Source organism: Bombus affinis, chromosome 4 (genome assembly GCF_024516045.1).
Source record: "Bombus affinis isolate iyBomAffi1 chromosome 4, iyBomAffi1.2, whole genome shotgun sequence".
Lineage (NCBI taxonomy): Eukaryota > Metazoa > Arthropoda > Insecta > Hymenoptera > Apidae > Bombus > Bombus affinis.
The window spans coordinates 13,743,586-13,762,846 of record NC_066347.1 but is presented as its reverse complement, the minus strand read 5'-3'; the positions used below and the strand labels follow the sequence as shown (position 1 = coordinate 13,762,846).

General features: G+C 34.5%; 5 protein-coding genes across 16 annotated transcripts in view; 3 read left to right on the top strand and 2 right to left on the bottom strand.

Annotated features, from left to right (window-relative positions):
• The window catches only part of LOC126915532 (epidermal growth factor receptor), a 174,964-nt gene extending 166,261 nt beyond the window's left edge, over positions 1-8,703 (top strand). For all 6 annotated transcript variants that reach the window (XM_050720276.1, XM_050720275.1, XM_050720271.1 and 3 more), the window contains 9 exons: positions 150-534; positions 1,236-1,912; positions 2,207-2,336; positions 2,589-2,887; positions 3,441-3,742; positions 3,891-5,096; positions 5,273-5,678; positions 5,853-6,032; positions 6,151-8,703. In XM_050720276.1, coding sequence (XP_050576233.1) covers positions 150-534; positions 1,236-1,912; positions 2,207-2,336; positions 2,589-2,887; positions 3,441-3,742; positions 3,891-5,096; positions 5,273-5,678; positions 5,853-6,032; positions 6,151-6,458 — 3,893 coding nt within the window. In that variant the 3' untranslated portion in view covers positions 6,459-8,703. The remainder of the gene's footprint in view (positions 1-149; positions 535-1,235; positions 1,913-2,206; positions 2,337-2,588; positions 2,888-3,440; positions 3,743-3,890; positions 5,097-5,272; positions 5,679-5,852; positions 6,033-6,150) is intronic.
• A 114-nt stretch (positions 8,704-8,817) lies between these two features.
• On the top strand, positions 8,818-11,632 carry LOC126915545 (uncharacterized). Its single transcript, XM_050720308.1, is given in 7 exon segments — positions 8,818-9,398; positions 9,463-9,739; positions 10,020-10,193; positions 10,252-10,504; positions 10,664-10,778; positions 10,962-11,067; positions 11,159-11,632. Coding segments are annotated over 7 exon segments (1,290 nt in total). The 5' UTR covers positions 8,818-9,242; the 3' UTR covers positions 11,368-11,632.
• Positions 11,614-12,813, bottom strand: LOC126915541 (ribosome-recycling factor, mitochondrial). Its single transcript, XM_050720303.1, has 2 exons — positions 12,021-12,813; positions 11,614-11,945 (listed from the first exon to the last, which is right to left on the bottom strand). The coding sequence occupies exons 1-2, from the start codon at positions 12,578-12,580 to the stop codon at positions 11,705-11,707; spliced, it is 801 nt and encodes a 266-aa protein (XP_050576260.1). The 5' UTR covers positions 12,581-12,813; the 3' UTR covers positions 11,614-11,704.
• Positions 12,814-13,338: 525 nt separating this feature from the next.
• Positions 13,339-16,755, top strand: LOC126915126 (RISC-loading complex subunit TARBP2-like). Of its 5 annotated transcripts, none has more exons than XR_007710031.1 (4): positions 13,339-13,657; positions 13,970-14,340; positions 14,407-16,328; positions 16,402-16,755. XR_007710031.1 is itself a non-coding variant. In XM_050719553.1 (3 exons), exons 2-3 carry the CDS (start codon positions 13,996-13,998, stop codon positions 15,058-15,060), a joined length of 999 nt encoding a protein of 332 aa, XP_050575510.1. In that variant the 5' UTR covers positions 13,339-13,729; positions 13,861-13,995; the 3' UTR covers positions 15,061-16,446. The 5 variants fall into 5 exon arrangements, 1 of the variants encoding a protein (XP_050575510.1); XR_007710030.1 differs by having other exon boundaries at positions 13,861-14,340; XR_007710029.1 differs by having other exon boundaries at positions 13,339-13,729.
• LOC126915048 (dynein axonemal heavy chain 5) overlaps positions 16,369-19,261 on the bottom strand; it is a 28,420-nt gene continuing 25,527 nt past the window's right edge. Inside the window, exons 22-26 of one of the 3 annotated variants that reach the window (XM_050719356.1) lie at positions 18,986-19,212; positions 18,600-18,911; positions 17,926-18,377; positions 17,567-17,861; positions 16,369-17,356 (exon numbers count right to left, since the gene is read on the bottom strand). In XM_050719356.1, coding sequence (XP_050575313.1) covers positions 16,970-17,356; positions 17,567-17,861; positions 17,926-18,377; positions 18,600-18,911; positions 18,986-19,212 — 1,673 coding nt within the window. In that variant the 3' untranslated portion in view covers positions 16,369-16,969. The remainder of the gene's footprint in view (positions 17,357-17,566; positions 17,862-17,925; positions 18,378-18,599; positions 18,912-18,985; positions 19,213-19,261) is intronic. The other 2 variants (XM_050719357.1, XR_007710004.1) reach the window with 2 other exon arrangements.

Sequence of the window (19,261 nt, the reverse complement as noted above, 5' to 3'; positions counted from 1 at the left end):
CCTTACACTCTTAATTAATCATTTGCACTCGAGCTTTTTGCCGAAATATCGTCTGTGCCTGGGAGGAGCATTTCCAGTGTAAAGGGTTAACAAACCTGAAATCTCACCGATATGATACACCATAACTAAATCACACGTGTCGTTACCAGATATCCTCAATGGCAGCGTGGGCATATACAACAACTACAACCTGTGCCACGTCCAAAAGATCAACTGGGAAGAAATAATCACCGGTCCGAGTGCAACGTACTCCTACGTGTACAATTTCACGTCGCCAGAACGCGCCTGTCCGCCATGCGATAAGAGCTGCGAGCAAGGCTGTTGGGGCGAGGGGCCTGAGAACTGTCAGAAGTATTCCAAGACAAACTGTTCGCCTCAGTGTTGGCAGGGCAGGTGCTTCGGGCCCAATCCGCGGGAGTGTTGCCATCTTTTTTGCGCTGGTGGCTGCACAGGCCCGAAACAGAGCGACTGCATCGCCTGCAAGAACTTCTTCGACGACGGTGTATGCACCCAGGAATGTCCGCCCATGCAAAAGTAAGTAGATTGATCCCTATCTCTTTGATCCGTCGTGAACTATCTCGTTGTATTCCCCTCGCGAACCAGGACAAATTTGGATTGTGTTCGGATTTACATTTTGATTGACAAGTAAAATCGATAAATATCTAAATATGAAGTTTATTCTACTAATGGAGTGTTTAGCATTTTTTAGAACATTGTACGTTATTGTTAACCTTGCTGCGGTTTTTCGCGCGGATTCGTATGCCCTGAATCCTAAATGATCAAATTGAAATGATAACATCAGACACAATAGAAAAGTAAATGTTCTAATTCCGACATACATGGGTAAAATGATAGAATACACTGTTCAAATCTATTGCATATCATAAAAAACAATATCTTCGCGTAAAGAATCTTCCCAACAATCCCCCCATAATGTCCTGTAACAATGATATGATATTTCGTGGCCTCTACATCCAAGCGAATAGTCGGAAACTATAAACGCAAGAATGGTCTATCAACCCGCGTTGATGTCCACGCGTTTCTTGGATTTACCACGCGTTTCGAACCCGGCAACGCGTTTTACAACAGTATCCTTATCATCGATAAATCTTCCCCGCTTGCGAATATCGATTTCCCGGTACGGTATCGTATAAGGAACACTCGCTAAAAAGTTGGAAACTCCCAAGTTTTATGACTTTGGCCGCACCGAGTAAGGATTACAACGATCGTTTCAGGTACAATCCTACGACGTACTCGTGGGAGGCTAATCCTGACGGGAAGTACGCGTATGGTGCAACCTGCGTGAGAAGGTGTCCAGAACACCTTCTGAAAGACAACGGAGCTTGCGTAAGATCTTGTCCGCCGAAGAAGAAGGCGTTGAACGGAGAATGCGTTCCCTGCGACGGGCCTTGCCCAAAAACCTGCAAAGGCGTGGAGAAAGTACATTCCGGGAATATCGACAGTTTCAAGGACTGCACCATCATCGAGGGATCGATCACGATTCTCGACCAAAGCTTTCAAGGATTCCAACACGTGTATTCGAATTTCAGTTTCGGCAAACGTTACGAAAAAATGCATCCGGACAAGTTGGAGGTGTTCAGCACGTTGAAAGAGATCACAGGGTTTTTAAATATCCAAGGGGACCACAAGGATTTCGAGAATTTATCGTATTTCCGGAATCTGGAGGTGATAGGTGGCAGAACCTTGACGGAATACTTTGCATCACTGTACGTGGTGAAAACGTCATTGGTGTCGTTCGGACTCAGCTCTCTCAAGAAAATCTATTCCGGATCGATAGCGATATTGGAAAACAAGAATCTGTGTTACGCGCAAAGTATCAATTGGACTAGAATCAAAAAGTCGTCGGAGCATGAGAGCTTGTTATCGAACAATCGGAACGAAAGCGAATGCAGTGAGTGTTATTTACTACTTATTACTTTCTAATCCATCAAATGAGACGTAGAATATAGTTTATACTTGGAGCGTTTAAATTTCAAGAATTATCATGTTGCGTAGTAATTTTTGTAATATTGGAAATATTATTTTATTTATATATCCATATACTTTCCATTACGTACACCTTCGCACGATTTATTCTAGCAATGCCTACTCAGCTTCTAATAATTCCCAAGATGAAACAATACCAATATTATACGAATTTATAATATAAATATATATTATATATAAATACCTTGTACAATTACAGTAAAAGATGGACTAATATGCGACGAACAATGTTCCGACGAAGGTTGTTGGGGGCCCGGTCCGGCACAGTGTTTATCCTGTAAGAACTTCATTCTAGGAAACGATTGTATTCAAGACTGCACCGCGCCAGGGTAAGATTAATCTCGAACATATGCAAAAATACTTTATAAATTCGTACCAATTGTATCGTACCGTAAATAACACATCTCTGTATATCAAATTTGCCTACCTCAGATTGTGGATCGAAGGTAAACTGCAAATACCTGAGAAGGCTTTAACTTTCTGCTTCACGTGCGCACGCTTTCGCTCCCTTTCCATGTATATTACTTTGTTTTCCCTTATTTGGTCTTCAATAATTCAAAGAAATTCATACCATCATCTAGAATTTATCGAGCGGATGAGAAGACTTGCAAGGTGTGTCACGAGGAGTGCGATGGCTCTTGTACAGGACCGAATGCCGAGCACTGTAAGAAATGCAAACACGCCCGAGATGGACCGTACTGCGTGCCAGAGTGCCCGTCCTCGAAGTATTATGACAACGGTCTGTGCAAAAGTTGTCACGAAAACTGTGTGGGTGGTTGCGACGGTCCTGAAAACAACATAGGCCCTAATGGATGCCACAGCTGCGATAAGGCGATCATAAACGGCAATTGTCTGCAGAAAAAGGAACCCTGTCCTGACGGTAGGTGATCTGCCATTTATTTCGTTTCCATAAGAACGAACTGGAATCTCAGTTCACCAAATTCCTTGTACTTAAAATTGTAATTTCACCTTTAAGCGATTTAAATAACAATTTTCCCGTAATCGACATTTCATTGACGCAATAAAAATTTTGTTCAAATAAACAGAGTTCATACGAACTCAGTTCTAGCAGTACCTTAAGAACGAATTTAATATTCTACGATTTTAATAACTTCAGTTTGCCGTTTCTAACTTTTTCATCCACAGTTTTTTAGTAACTTTTTAAAATGCGTCTTATAACTGAAAACGATGAAAAATCTTATAAATGTACTTACGACTTTCAATTTAAAATGTTAAGTAATAAAAGTGGGTACACCTGTAAAAATGTCTTTTCTCGATACCAATTTTGTTGGATTTCGTACATGTTATACGTAAGGGTGGGTAATATGCGGTTTGTCTAGAATACATATGACTAATACATATAACTAGAGAACATTTTTAAGTGCAAAAATGTTATGAGATTCAGTAACTTAACCAAAATTTTTCTGTTAAAGGGTATTACTACGAGTGGGTGAGTCCTCAAGAGCAAGGACCACTGAAACCACTTGCAGGCAAGGCTGTTTGTCGCAAATGTCACTCTCGCTGCAAGAAGTGCACGGGATACGGTTTTCACGAGCACGTGTGCCAAGAATGTACGAAGTACAAGAGGGGTGAACAGTGCGAAGACGAGTGTCCCGCGGATCACTTCACGGATGCCGATACTCAACTTTGTATACCATGCTACAGCGAGTGTCGAGGATGTTTCGGACCGGGCCCAAATCAATGTTACAAATGTCGAAACTACAAGATCTACATTGTAAGTGATATACTGATTTTCAGTAAATGCAAATTTTACAGAGTATAAATTTTTTATTCAATGAGAAAGAAGACTTGGAGTTACGAAACTTCTATCAAATGTAAACTGGTTTTCGAATGTATCATCAAAGTCTATTTTCTCGTTCCAGGATGGAGATACAGACGGAAACACCACGTCTTTCAACTGCACGGAAACGTGTACTCCCGAATATCCCCACAAGATCTTCAATCCAGACAGTGAACCGTATTGTTCACTGGAAACTGTGGGTTTAGTAGAATACGAACTTCAACCAGCTATCTTAGGAAGCATTGCGATATTCACTCTAGTGCTCATCATAATAATGGTCATAGCCATGTACTTCTGGCGTGCACGAGCAAAAGCCAAAGAAAACACTGTGAAAATGACAATGGCTCTGACCGGCTTGGACGACAACGAACCTCTTCGTCCAACTGGCGTGAAACCAAATCTAGCAAAATTACGTATCATCAAAGAAGAAGAGATGAGAAAAGGTGGAATTCTAGGTTACGGTGCTTTCGGGAACGTTTATAAAGGAGTTTGGGTGCCAGAAGGGGAGAACGTGAAGATTCCAGTGGCTATAAAGGTCTTGCAAGGTAATGGTACAGGAGCGAACACCTCGAAGGAATTCCTCGACGAGGCTTACATCATGGCTAGCGTGGAGCATCCGAATCTACTTCAGTTGCTAGCTGTTTGCATGACGTCGCAAATGATGCTAGTGACCCAACTGATGCCTTTAGGCTGTTTGCTCGATTTCGTGCGGAGATTTAAGGACAAAATTGGCTCGAAAGCGTTGCTAAATTGGTGCACACAGATTGCCAGAGGGATGGCTTACTTAGAAGAAAGAAGATTGGTTCATCGAGACCTTGCGGCTCGGAACGTTCTCGTGCAAACACCTAACTGTGTCAAGATTACCGATTTCGGATTAGCCAAGCTATTGGACATCAACGAAGAACAATATAAAGCTGCCGGTGGAAAGATGCCGATCAAGTGGCTGGCCTTGGAATGCATTCAACATCGGGTGTTCACTCATAAATCGGATGTTTGGGCTTTCGGTGTGACCATCTGGGAAGTTCTTACCTATGGCGGTAGACCGTATGAGAATGTGCCTGCTCGAAACGTGCCAGAATTATTGGAAAAAGGCGAAAGGTTACCTCAACCGGCCATATGTACGATCGACGTGTATATGATTATGATTAAATGTTGGATGTTGGACGCTGAGTCGAGGCCTAGCTTCAAGGAACTGGCGGAAGACTTTGCGAAGATGTCTAGAGATCCTGGCCGATATCTTGCTATCAAGGGCGACAAATACATGAGGCTACCTTCGTATACACTGCAGGTTGGTAAAGACCACTTAATGTTTTATTATTCCATTCTTTGTATATAACACAGAATGTGTCCATGTCATTTCAGAACACTCCTCTTCACTATAGAAATTTCCGAATGGACGCTTATTTCTAACTAATTATCGTTCGTCGTAACAAGGGCGGTAAATAATTGCGATTTTGTTGTTAGGACGAAAAGGAGATGATACGAAATCTTGCATCAGCCATGGACGGTCCTGAAGCCTTGGTAGACGCTGATGAGTATCTACAACCGAAATCAAGGGCTCCCATCCCACCAGGACTTTCAGCATCCAGTACTTCCGGCTCTCCGCCAAATACACCCGTGAAAGCTTGCTGGCCCAATGGAAAACCCCTAGCCACCGATTCACCCACGCCTCAGAACCAACAAAACTTAGACAGAGAGTTGTTGAGGTATGGCGCTAATCACAGAAACGGAAATATATCGCACGAACCAGGAAACTCCGGTCAAAACGGGCATTACGCGCCTGCGAATGGTCATTGCGGACACATCGTGGGCACGGACACTACTAGTTCGAGATATTGCTCGGACCCGTTAAAGATGATCGTTGTGAGAGGTGAGTTGATTACTCGACGAGTTTAAATAAATGGAATTTTACAATATGGTAGAATTAATATTATTTTGTAAAATAAAGAGAAATAATAGAATATAGAAAAAATAGAAAAAAATAGAATAAAGAGAAATTTAAATGAATCAACGTCAAAGATTAATTTCATTTTTCTTTACTTAGATTGCGATGTGACAGACGACTGTTTCGACGGCGAAATAAATTCTGCGCATCAGCAGGCTCAAGTAGGTAATCTCAAGCTCGACTTGCCATTAGACGAAGATGATTATTTGATGCCATCGCCGCAATTGCCAACGAATACAACGCAATACATGGATCTCATAGGTGACTCGAAACCTACGGGTAAGCACGAAACACTTTCTCTAAATCACTTAAATAAAAACACTTATCCTTCCTAAACAATTATAATACGTTCATATATATCCGCGAAACAATTCTCAAGTTACATTATCGTTTCTAGAAATGGAACCAAAGCGAGTCAACAACGGTTACCGAAAGTATCCTGAATTCCTAACTATTCAAGGGAAAACGTCGTTAGATAATCCCGAGTATATAATGTCCCAAGACGAAGGACCATTAACCCCGCAAACTTTAGGTATTCCGACGCCTGATCTGGAAAAGGTTCTAACGAACGGAACGTTTGGTTCTCAAGTGAGACAAAGGAGTTCGGAAGAAGAATCTGACCATGAATACTACAACGATTTCGATCGCCTGGAACGGGAATTGCAGCCGCTAAAACCCCTTAGGAAGAACGAGACGACCGTTTGATTTCGAGATTCCTAAAACTTACATCGAATAAGGACTGTTCCGTTAAGGTTCCAAGTTAGAATCGGAAAGCCGGTGCCATTCGATCGTCCGTTGATCTCAAACGCAACGGGTGATAGCATGAACATAGAATGGCGGACGAGCCCGGCTCCTCGCATTCGAGGAAACTACACAGTGTACTTAGAAAAAACACTTCGCTGGAAAGTGCCGTGTTTGATTGTGATTAGACGTAAAACGTGTGAAACTGTGCTAATTTTCCTTCTTAACGAGCTGACTGTCGCGAACGAATAAAAATATATGTCTCGCGCCTTATAAACTGTAAAATCGTTGTTGAGCGCGTGTACGATAAACAAGTAGTGCAAAGATAATCTTAATGTGCCATTAACGGTGGCTTGTAAATAAAGAAAAAAAAGTACTGTCTACCATTTCTACAAGACTACAAAAAGTTTAGGGAAACGACGTGCAGTAAAAGGCATAAACAATTGTTACTTTCCTATCTCTGTCTTCGATTTCTAACGCTATCTTTGATGGCTCACTATGATGGTTCATCGTGTTCTTTTATTTTGTTGACTCGTTTTACGCATGTTTGTTAGAAATTTTTATATTAAAATGCCGAAGCACAGAGGATTATATGAAAGCGCGAAGGTGGACACGTATCTTTCAAAATTATCCTCTTACTCTTATCTTTTATTCCCTAAAACTGGAATTGCGTGTGTAAATTCAATTGGATCTCTACTTTACGCGATCGAGCACGTATCATGAGATGCACATCGGGGCCGTTCAGAAATTCGAAACATGTAACGAATATTCAGACCGCCTCGTGGCGCGGAACATCTGTGCGGTTCGCCCCTTGACTGTGATAAAAAACTGCTATTACTCGAGGACACTTAAAAGGAACATCTCAATCGTTTATCGATCTATCTCTGTTTCCCTTTTTCTCATATATCGCAGTAAGCTACGACAGTACAACGAATTGTCCTAATTTACTGCTTAAATGGTAATAAGTTTCCGAGTTGCAAGCGAAGACCGGCCGGAATCCAGGGATTCGTCGAGGCAAAATCGAACGAAACACTTGAGAAGACAACGAAGGAAGATTCAGATGTTTGCCGTTTCCCAGGATTCTTGTCTCGCGGCTCTACTTAAATGTTTAACGATGCCCTATATTTTTTTATGCCATCGCCTTTTGTACATGGGACCAATGAAATTGGCCTCGGCCAGAGCGCACGGAAGTATCTCGATTTTTTATGTAGGAACGCGTCTGTGTAAATAGATTAATGGTTAGCGCGTAAGATATTCTACGTACGTAGAAAACGGAAAGTACTTGAGTAAACTAAGTAATTTGTATCTGTTTTTCTTTTCGAGTATAAAACGGACGAAAAAAGAAACGGACGTAGACGAAATAACTAAAAGCGCAGCGCCGGTATGCGAATTATACGGGGTTACGCTGTGCCGCGTAATCATAGGATTAGGACGTGCCATGTTGTGTACAGGGAACGCGCGAGAGAGAAAAAAAAAGAAATAAAAAATGATGAATACGTTTTATTGACAGGGAATTCGTGTTAAATCAAAATTTTGAAAATCGGAAAACAAATCATTCGAGGCAATGCGTTCGATTAGCAGGAAGAGCGTGTATGAATGTGTACGAGATCCCGATCTCATTCGTGACGATACGAGTAATAAAATGAAATTTGTAACGAGTTTCTGTGATGAAATGGTACCGAGTTTCAGAAATAAAAATTGTCTGATCTAATATACGACATGTTTTTCGCAACAATACAATTGCGCGAATTTGTAACCTCGTTACACACGAAATGCATGCTTTTACCCTTAAGAATGATAAGCCAATACGTATCGTGTACATTGCGTTAATCGTTATTAATGGTTACGTTATTGATTTCTCATCTCTGTAATATATTATATGTGTAATGATTGCGTTGCCGAGCAGATCAACGTGTACCTCGAGAAACGTGTACACGTCCATTTTCGATACTCCCGTCGGAAAAAAAGAAAGAATGAGAAAACGTGTTTCTCCATATGCTTCTGCCCATATTGTTCCCGTCTCTACGATTCCGTGTAAAACAAGTGTGAATTTGAAATTGTACAATACCGTTCGATAACCGGGATAAAATAGCTGCGAGAAATTGCATTTGCCATTCGGTTGTGGACATAGAACTTATAAAAGTTTATAATATCATTATATATCGTAAAGAAATTATTGTAATAAAGAACCATCATCATTCTTACGAAACCTGACGATTTGTTTCTTTCTTCATCCCGTTTGACAATGATACTGACTGGCAAAAAAGACGAAAACGTTTTCAAGTAAGACACGTGTAACTGTGTTTCTATCTTTTGTGTTCTTATATTGTTATATGTTTAGCAAATTATTTATTTGTCCGTCAACAAGAAAATATGCACTCTGCTATGTAACAAGCGTTTTTATGACTCGACATATATAAACGGAAGTGTATTTGCAACTGCTTTCGTCAATTACGCATAATAGTGGTTCGATGTACGTATATGCGAGCCTTATTTGCTTCAGTCACATTTTAATCTGCTAGCATCACAATCTATTGTATTTTAATATCTAATATAAGACTAAACGAACAATCATCGAATCATATCTTTTATATTTACTTATGAATCAGATTTTACACATAAATTAGTAAATATATCAGAAAAGAAGGTGGTTAAATTAGGGTGGAAGACGAGTTAACAGCTTATTTATCGAAAAGAAATCTTCATCAAATTCATTGGATTATTTATCGAAAATACACAACTTGCAACATGGAAACAATAAGTGATCCTTATCAGAGACATCTTTTCAACGATGATTCTATATTTAATGTCTACAATGAAGAATCAACAAACTTAACAGTCGGTGTTCCCGGTCCTGACTTGCTCCAAAACTGTCTAGAGATTGGTAAAAACTTAATACATTACGTACTACATTACACGTTTCAATACGTTTTATTGTTAATATACGTTAAAATATATTTCGTTGTAGGAAGAAGAAAAGAAAGAAGGAAAGTATTATCTGTTTCAATATGGCATCACAGCAGGCTTATGGGAGTGTCGCGAAGAATTGACAAGATTTTTGAGCAGACGTTACGGCGATGCTGTGAAACGGGAAAATTTAATTTTAACATGCGGAGCTTCGCATGGTTTACAACTTTTGTTAAATACCATTCTTTCACCAAACGGGATAATTTTTGTAGAAGAAGTTACTTACATGACAGCATTAGACGCTTTCAGACAATTTCCATTAATGAAAATAGTCGCAGGTACTATCATAACGAGTTTATTTTTTTTCTCGGTCGAATAACAATCAATTGTAAAAATAGTAAATCAAATCAATTGTAAAAAGTAAAATTATCTTTAAAAGGCGAAAATCATATTTTAGCATATCTAATCAGCATATTTAATCAGGCTGGTATCATCCTATAAATCTTTGATCAAATTTGATGTCTTGATTAGAATAAAATTATATCAATTGAAACATATTTAATATTTTTTTATTTGTCATCGATTGTTTTTTGTTAAATACGTAATAACATAAAACAGCTAAATAATGAAAAAATATTTTAGATGAATTTGAAAAAATGATTGTGGAAGAAAAACGCAATGGTAATTTTTTAACGAATGAGCAAAAAATATTCTGGGCTATGTTTTACACGATTCCCACTTTTCATAATCCGACTGGATCAACTTTACCACCTGATAAGTTACAATTGATACGTCTTATCAAAATCTATTAAAAATTCCAGTTGTTGTTTAATCCTCCTCTTTTTAATAGAAAATTGTAAGCATCTTGTTGAAATAGCATGAAAAAGTTCTATATTAATAGCTTGTGACGATATATATAATTTACTGTATTATGGAGACGGTTTACCGCCACATCGATTATTTTGCTATGATAAACAAACGGATCCTGAGTATAAAGCTGGCAATATTGTATCAAATGGATCGTTTTCAAAAATTTTTTCTTCCGCATTTCGCTTTGGATGGATCGAATGTAGTCCACGAATTGCTAAAATCTTTAGACTTTCGTAAATATGACACTTATTTTTTATTTTACTTTCTTCATTTCATCAAATATTAAACACAACAAGTATTAATTATGAAATTTAAACACAAACAATTTCTAAAGATTTTTTTAGCGTGTACTGCTGTTTTAACTCTTATATGTAAATCCATATTCTATCTAGAGGAATCTTGTGCAATGGTGGCGCAGTTAATCATTACGTTTCCGGTGTTGTTACAAGTTTACTACAGCTAAATCTTCAAGATAATTATCTCGATAAATTAACTCAAATATATAAGGTATATTTTCTAAACTAAACTGAAATATCTAAAATTATTGTTTTCTGTACAACATTTAAATATCCATCCTTCCACAATTATATTTATTAAGATATAAATTTATATAAATAATGAAACGAAAGGTATATTTAAAAATGTACATAAAACATACAACTAAAAAATAGCTAAGTATATTTTACACAGGAACAGCTATCAATATTATGTAATGTATTGGACTACTATTTACCACGATGCTGTTCATATAAAAAACCAGAAGGTGGTTACTTTGTATGGATTCATCTTCCTTTAGGTAATATATTTTCATCTAAAATTTTCTATTATGATTATTATTATTATCATGAAGAAAATTTCTAATATATGGAAATATAATTTATTTGTAGAAATAAATGCCGCTGATTTTATTCAATGGTGTCAGAAAAAATACAAAGTATCCGCCATACCAGGGATACTATTCTCATATTCAGGGAAATCTCATAATTATCTTCGACTTAGCATAAGTTTTCATAGAAAAGAAGTTTTAAAAACTGCTACAAAATCACTTTGCGAAGCTCTTTTAAACTATGTTAGAAAAAATATTGACTATAAATGAACTATAGTATGGTAATTTTCCAAGTCCAATTATGTTAATATTTAATTAATGTTACGAAAAATATATTGTCTTGCACGTAGTAAAAAAAATCGAATTATAAAATAGAACAGCGATGTCAACTTCTTACTCTTTATAAAAATACCGTTTAATCGCCAATAATTTTATTTAGTTATTCCATATTAGTTTCAAGAAATTGTTATAAACATGATTTAAAATGATACAATGGTATAAAGTACATTAACAAAATAGATGACAATAATGTTTATTACACTATGGTCATTATTTATTATATATACATGGATATATGCACATGTTTACGATCATGCATTTGAAATGTTTATGATTCACCTAAAAGTTCTTTCTGTTTTGCTTTCAACAGTTCTTCCGCTTTATTTACATATTGTTTTTGTAGAGCACTTACATAACTTTCAGCTTTAAATGTTAAATCTTTTGGTAAACCTTCTTTTTTTTTCAAGTCTCTAATATGTTCGTTTCTTATATCACAAATAATATTTTTGCACTTAACAAAGTATTGTTTTGCTGTTTTTGCCAAACATTCTCTATGTTCTTTTGTAACTCTATAAAATTTTATAACAACATTAATATTAGATAAAAACAACACGCATGAAGCATTTAATATTAACAAAGCTTACTTAGGTAATGGAATATAAATTGTTGTACCATCTTGTTGTGGATTTAAATTCATATTCGATTTTGATAAAGCTTCTAAAATATTTGGGATTATTTGTGGAAATGCAGATGCATTGAGCAATACCATATTAGGTTTTCGATTAATATCTACAAGCTCTTCAAGATTATGTTCTTCATCTTCGAATGTTATAGTCAACTCTTCAACAGCACCTACTCTTGTACGTACAGCTAAGTTTTTTACCATTTCATCTTTATATCTTTCAATTGCTCCATCAAATTGTGACATCATACGTTCTACCTTTACAATGTCAGATATTTCATTAAGATTAACATGTATCACTGATTTTTTATTGCTAGGTCGGTCTTTACTTTTTAACAATATATCACCAGTAAAAAACTTATTTATATTATACAATTTGGGTGAAAAATCGTACAAATTAGTACATGTATTTGTTGATGACATTAAAACATTTCTGGAACTTCCCAAGAAATGTAAACATCTAACATGTTTTGATATAATTTTCAATTCTATAATGCAATTTTTCAAAAAGCTCAAATTCATTATTACTTGAATACTTAATTAACGTTATGCTTTTATCCACTCTTCTCTGCCGATATACATATAACAACAATTTGCATTAATTATTAACAAGACAACAAAATTTCACTGTAGCCACTGAAACTGCCAGTAAATACTAAATACGACTTACTAAGATTAGAAACCACTACACTGCACTGTACACATAATAGGCAATTTTCTATAAAACTATGATACTTTAAATTCAAATATTAAGGACTATACATATATATGTATATGTATATATATATATATTATATATATATGTATTATATTATATTAGTATATTTATATATATTAGTATATTTTATAAAGAGTACGAATTTTTATTTAGCGTATGTTATTTTATATAATTTTATGCAAAATATATTAATATCAAATGTTCATAGTATTGATATGTAGCAATAATACGATGAATATTACACTTAATTTTTATAAAATTTGGATATTATTCGTTTATATTATTTCATTAAAATAAGCCTTAATTAGTTTAAGAACACTCTCCTAGAATGTATGTATTCTTGTGTTGGCAATAAACTATTTTAAATAGAATTTTCAATTATGTTCAGTTTTCTTTCAATTATGTTAATATTGAAAATCCTTGAAATAATATTATCAGATGTTAGCAAATATTAACTTCATGGACTTTTTCATATATATTGATGTGAATTGAAATATATTTTATTTCGTTTCACATAATGATCGGTTTTTATGTAAATTTACTTCCGTTGGCTTATTTCTAATGTCTGTGTTTACTCCTAAATCGTCCTTTCTAGTACATTCGTTATTCGTTAGTTTTCTTTTGTACCTTATATGGTATGGTTTTATTAATTATAAAATAAATTTTATTTTCAACTACTTAATTGTAAACAAATCATGAAGATAAAAATTGTACTTTCTCGGTATATTAGATTTCCATGAACCTCTTTTTCTCGGATGTTTATTTATGATTGTCTAATCGGGACTTCCTGTACTTTGACTAGTACGCACTCAAGAATACTACTAATAATTGTTAAGGAAATAGGAAAGGTTGAGGTTCGTTTCGCGTTTAAAACTTTGAGTGTGAGTATAAAGTGATCAATAGAAGTGGTACAACACATAGAGTTACTATTGTAATCCATTTATCGTTGAACGGTAATTATTCTTAATTATATATATTGTATTATAAATTTGAATATATTTTTATTGAAGAACGCTTCACTCTTTCTAGATATATATAAATATTTACAGCATGTTTAGATTTAGTCGTTTTCTTTCTTTTACAGATAACAACATATAGTAAATAAAAAATATATGTATTTAACTAAATATGGTGATACATTAATGTTACTGATTGCAGAAAATTATAATATAGATACAAATTTTTAAAACTAGGTTAGATAAATTTGCAACAATCCATAATGGATAAAACACCAGTATCTATTTTACATGAAATAATGGCAAAAAATCTAGTAATGCCTAATTATGAGCTTATACATGATGGAGGAGGCACGCATATAAATACTTTTACATATCGGGTAACATGTGAAGGTCTTACTGCTACTGGTATTGGACGTTCTAAAAAGGATGCAAAGCATGAAGCTGCAAAGGCAATGTTAGAAGCTATTGCAGCACATAGAGGTCATCTACAATTACCAGCATCGCCAGCACAATCTTCTGTAAGAACCCCTTTACCACCAACAATTCCTGAGGTAAAAAGAACTCCACCAGATGTACCATTTATTAATGCAGTTGGTGCTTTACAAGTAAGTTATGTTTATTTACTTTTAGTTTGTATCAGTACAATAATATTTATATGCATATTATTGTAGGATTTATGTATTGAAAACAATTTACAAGAACCTAAGTATAAGCAAATTAATGAGGTTGGACCTCCACATGCAAAAATATTTAGTATTCAATGCACAGTAACAACTTTTAAAGAGACTGGTGTTGCAAGAACAAAAAAGCAAGCTAAACAGGAGGCTGCTAAAAAGATGTTAGATAAAATAAACGAATTGACAAATGGCTTAAACATCGGAACTGATAAAGAATTAGATGAAAGGAAAGATCATAGTCAAATTGCTAAAGCTCGATATCCTGCACTTTCAAGGTTACCTACATCTAGAAAAATTAATTTAGGTGTTAAGATATCAGAGTATCATTTACAGTTTAAGAATTTGTTTGATACTGAAATGCAGAAAGAACTAACTGAAAAATTCACATCTATTATTTCACAAAATGAAAGTCATATTTCTGAAGATTTTGTAGAAGATCTGCTAAACAAATTACAAGATGTCTTGGCAATCATGGGGTTAGATGTAACAACTTCAGTATTTCCTTCAATTCTGGAGAAATTCGTTGTAACTATGAGAATAGATACGTCTCCTAGTATTGTTGAATTTGCAATAGGAGATACAAAAGCAGAAGCTCAAATGCATACAATAATAAAATTGATTAAAACTTTGATACTTCTTTTAAAATAAAGATAGAATAACTACACATAAAATAAATAAATTTCAAAATATTCGTCTCAAAGAATATGTTTATATTGGAAGAATAATTGTATAATTTTTTTTTTTTTTTACTATATTTTAATATATTAAAGTTAGATATCAGTTAAGCTTGCTATATCAATTAAACAATTTCTATGGGAGAGAAGGGGGGGGAGAGAGAGAGAGAGGGAGAGAGAGAGAGAGAGAAAAGCGAGGACTTTTTATTATAGATCTTACTTCAAATAGAAACATTTATATAATTTTTACTTCTGTTACAAAATAGTATAAGCTATATATGGGTGAGATACTTTATAATATATAATAGTGTATCATTTTATATATACGTAAATATATAATATTTATGTAGCACACCACATAATTGTTACATAAATTAATAATTTAGTATATTATACACAATCCTTTGAGATTAACCACTATTTTTCAATCTGCTAAAGAAATGTTTTCAATAAAGCTTAGGTAGTTTCGAGTCCGCTACATACTCGATATAAAAACATCCAAGAAAATTTCTTTTCAATAAAAAAATTAAGGTTACGTTATCTTTATTAAATGGCACTTTATATTTTGGATTTTATAGAGTTTTAGCTGATATTAACACGAATTCAACAGCTTACCATACAATGACCTTGAGATGACCGAATTCAGAAATTTATGTGCGATATACAGTTGTAGTTCATTGTAATATGTAATATAAAAATGTATTATCAATATCGTTGGATTTACTCGATAAATTTATTAGTTTGGTAGTTTTAGTCTTATTTTGAATATATAATTTAATCAAAATAAAATAATTTTCCTTATTGATGTAATATGTATGTATTAATGTGATATTCTTATTGATGTAATCTACATTTCAAAGTTCAAGGTTATTTCAAAATCATAGCGCGATAGGTCATTGAATTTATCTATCTTATCGTCAGCTGTGAGTCTGCCATTTAAAAAAAACTTTCTATCGAAAAAATTTTTTCTTGGATATTTTTAATATCCAAATATATAGCAGACCTAAAACTAATTTTTATCTAAAACATTTCTTTGGCAAATTATAGGAAACTGCCTGAAAAATGATGGGTAATCTCAGAGTATACACTTGGTATGTATAAATACTTGTATTATTTGAAATTATTATATATTATGAAAAGGATATTCGAATAACATTAATTGTTCTATTTAAAATTATTAAATATGATGAGCAGAATTTGAAATATGAAAATATAAACATCTATCCTCTATCAAGATGTAAGGTATAAAACCTGAACGATAATTATTATTTCACAGGTTAAATTGTTATATTATATTTTCTTCTTTTTTTTGCAGAATCTTAAATTTTCGTTCCGAAAATACCAAGACGGATGTAAACAAGTAATTCATATATTTTTTGAGAATTATTAGCCAAATTTTATATATTACTATTTACCTTCTATATTAATACCATTTGTCTGGTAATTAATTCAGAAGACTTATATCAAATCATTAAGGCATGAAGGATGTTATATGTATATATCATATCGCATTGGAATACAAATATGTTCACTTTAGAATTAAGTTATACAAATCTTTAAATCTTTATCATTTGTAATCCAAAATTTTTTATTTCTTTTATATAAAATCAGGCTGTAAAATAAGTGGCAAGAATGGTAAAAATTTAATAAAAACTATTTTGAAGCAGAATTTTAAAACTTTACTTTGTTTTCTTTTTAATTAAGAAAAAGAAAGTAATGTCGAGTATTTGAATATATTGAAAATTTTAATGCTTTGAAAGGATGTACATAAACATCTGATAAACCTTACATGGTACAAACTGGTATTGTTTGACATGCATTATATCTGACGTTTTAGTATTACATAATGTGATTGGTATTTAGCGAGTACATTATAGCAGAAATTACTTTATATCACACAAAAGCGCTACACCTCGTAGCGTCCAATGTCGAGGGTTATGATCAGTTTCAAAATCGATCGATCCGATGTACTTCGAATCTGTTCTTTGTGGTTTTCTATATATGGGACATTCATAAAGTTTTGGATCTTTTCCTGCAGTTGTGTTTATTGCGTAAATGTAAATCACAGGCATTTGTTCATATAGAACTTTCGGTTTACTTTCTACTAATTTGCTGGTTTTACGATCAAGCGAAGCACCCTCTAAAAATAGGCCATGAACGTATACTCCCTCCTGAGGTGGATTTTTTATATCTTCCTTGTTAAATCTTGTAATTAAATTTTGTAATACAACAGAGTCAAGAGCCCAACCTTTATGTGCTCGAGTTACTTCCTGCGAAATATAGAGATTTGAAAATCAAAATTATTTTGTTTCAAATTTGTAAATATTGGACAGCTTTCTTATCGATGCAATTCAAGAAACGATATCACGAGTAATTATTTTTAATTCATTCGAGGTATTGTATAATAATAAATTTCATTTATCGTTGAAAAAAAATTAATTTTAAATTTAGTATTTTCGAAAAAGGAATATTTGTCTAACTTGTCTCATTGCAGTTAGAAATCCTTGAGGATTGAAAAATCCAGTCATCCAAAAGACCTTAGGTCTGCCATAAATGCACCATTGTCTGAATTGATGATCTCGTTCTAAAAGTTCTGTGTACCAAAATCCAAGCGTTGCCGATTCCCAGGAAATTTTTAGCCACTTCTCGGGAATGCGAGCATCGTACATCGCATCCAGTGACTTTCGTAAACCTTGGCTCATCACAATGGTACCTTCGATAGCTAATTTCAAATCTGTTAAAGTGTTATACACCTCTTTAATGACTCTGGTGATCCTGTAGAAATTAGACTAGTAAGCAAATTATTTAGACATAAAAAAGAGAATGTAAGAAAGTATACCTGTCGATTTCTTGTCTCAAAAATATATTCATCGGTAACAGTGCACCCATTCGTTGAAGTGCTTCTTTCACTTCAAAAGAATTATATTGCTTCGGTAATTTGGCTAGCATATCGTTAGCAAGTTTATAGACGACGTTTTCTCTAGTTTCACCGCCTTGTGCATTCCCCTCTTTTGGTTGAACACTCAAAATCGTGTCAAGTATTCCTTTCGCTGTATTTATTTGGTAAGTAATGTCTGCATTTGGATGCAAACCAAACACTTCCGGCGTATCGGTTGCAGGCAAGCTATCGATGTAATCCAAGTATCCCTGAAGATTCTTAGTTTGTGGTACTTTGTATCCACGATAAAATTCGAAGCCAGGTCGCAATAGTACATCGCAAAACCAAACGTGTGTAAATGTAGTTAACAAACGCTTGTCGAAGTCATCAGTGACTCTACCACCGTACTGAACCTGCATATAGAAATAAATATAAAATAGTTAGATATAACGAACTTTTGTATTTTCGTTTCAGTTTTATGTTTGTAATTATTTTGAAGTGTGATCATTTTGAAGATTTACTTGTTTGGGATCAACCACGTGCAACTCGATGATATACTAATAGTAAATCACCAAAAATAAGGTAACACAAAAGTATTTTAATAAATATTTGTATAATTAATACAATTTTCAAACCTCTCCAAGCATATAGCAAATAGTTGGCCACGATACTCCCCGTTTTGGATCCATTTCATCCAAATGATTCTGTATAAACTGAACGGAAGCAGCAAAATCAGCTTGATTAAATTCGTATGGTACGTTCCAACCAAGAGGTCCGAATTTTCTACGTTCTTGAACTACCGTATGTAGAAATGCAACAGCATACAGTAAAGGTGGCCACTGTGTTTGCGTACTGTAATCTAATGTATCCTGCGTTACGCCTTGGTAAGTTCTTTTCAAGCTGGCTCTAATACCTTGCGGTGGTTCGTTCGTAAATTTGATGGCCATCTGAAATGATGCTGATTATAAGAAAGAACTTATTTGTCTATAAATTAACCCTTCTGACAGATGTAAGGAAAGACCTGCAATAAACCAATAGGAAATTGTGGATGAACTTCTGTAGTCATCCAAAGCCTAAATGCTTCGTGCACAATGTCTGTTTCAACTAGAGCGTCCATAACTTCCGTGCAAAAAGGAAGTGATAAGTGAATATTTTGTAGCAATACCCAAGTACCAGCATTCATAGCGTCCGAGATCAATTTTCGAGCATGAAATTCTTGGCCTTGTCCCATGGACACCGATCGCAATTCTTAAATATACATTAAATATAAATTATACTTTTAAATGAAATCGTAGCT

Coding starts and splice junctions, on each gene's coding strand:
- LOC126915541 (XM_050720303.1), bottom strand. CDS start 12,580: ATGAATTTGAGCTTTTTGAAAAATTGCATTATAGAATTGAAAATTATA. Junction 11,946..12,020: donor ATTTATATTCCATTACCTAA/GTAAGCTTTGTT, acceptor AAAATTTTATAG/AGTTACAAAAGAACATAGAG.
- LOC126915126 (XM_050719553.1), top strand. CDS start 13,996: ATGGATAAAACACCAGTATCTATTTTACATGAAATAATGGCAAAAAAT. Junction 14,341..14,406: donor ATGCAGTTGGTGCTTTACAA/GTAAGTTATGTT, acceptor ATATTATTGTAG/GATTTATGTATTGAAAACAA.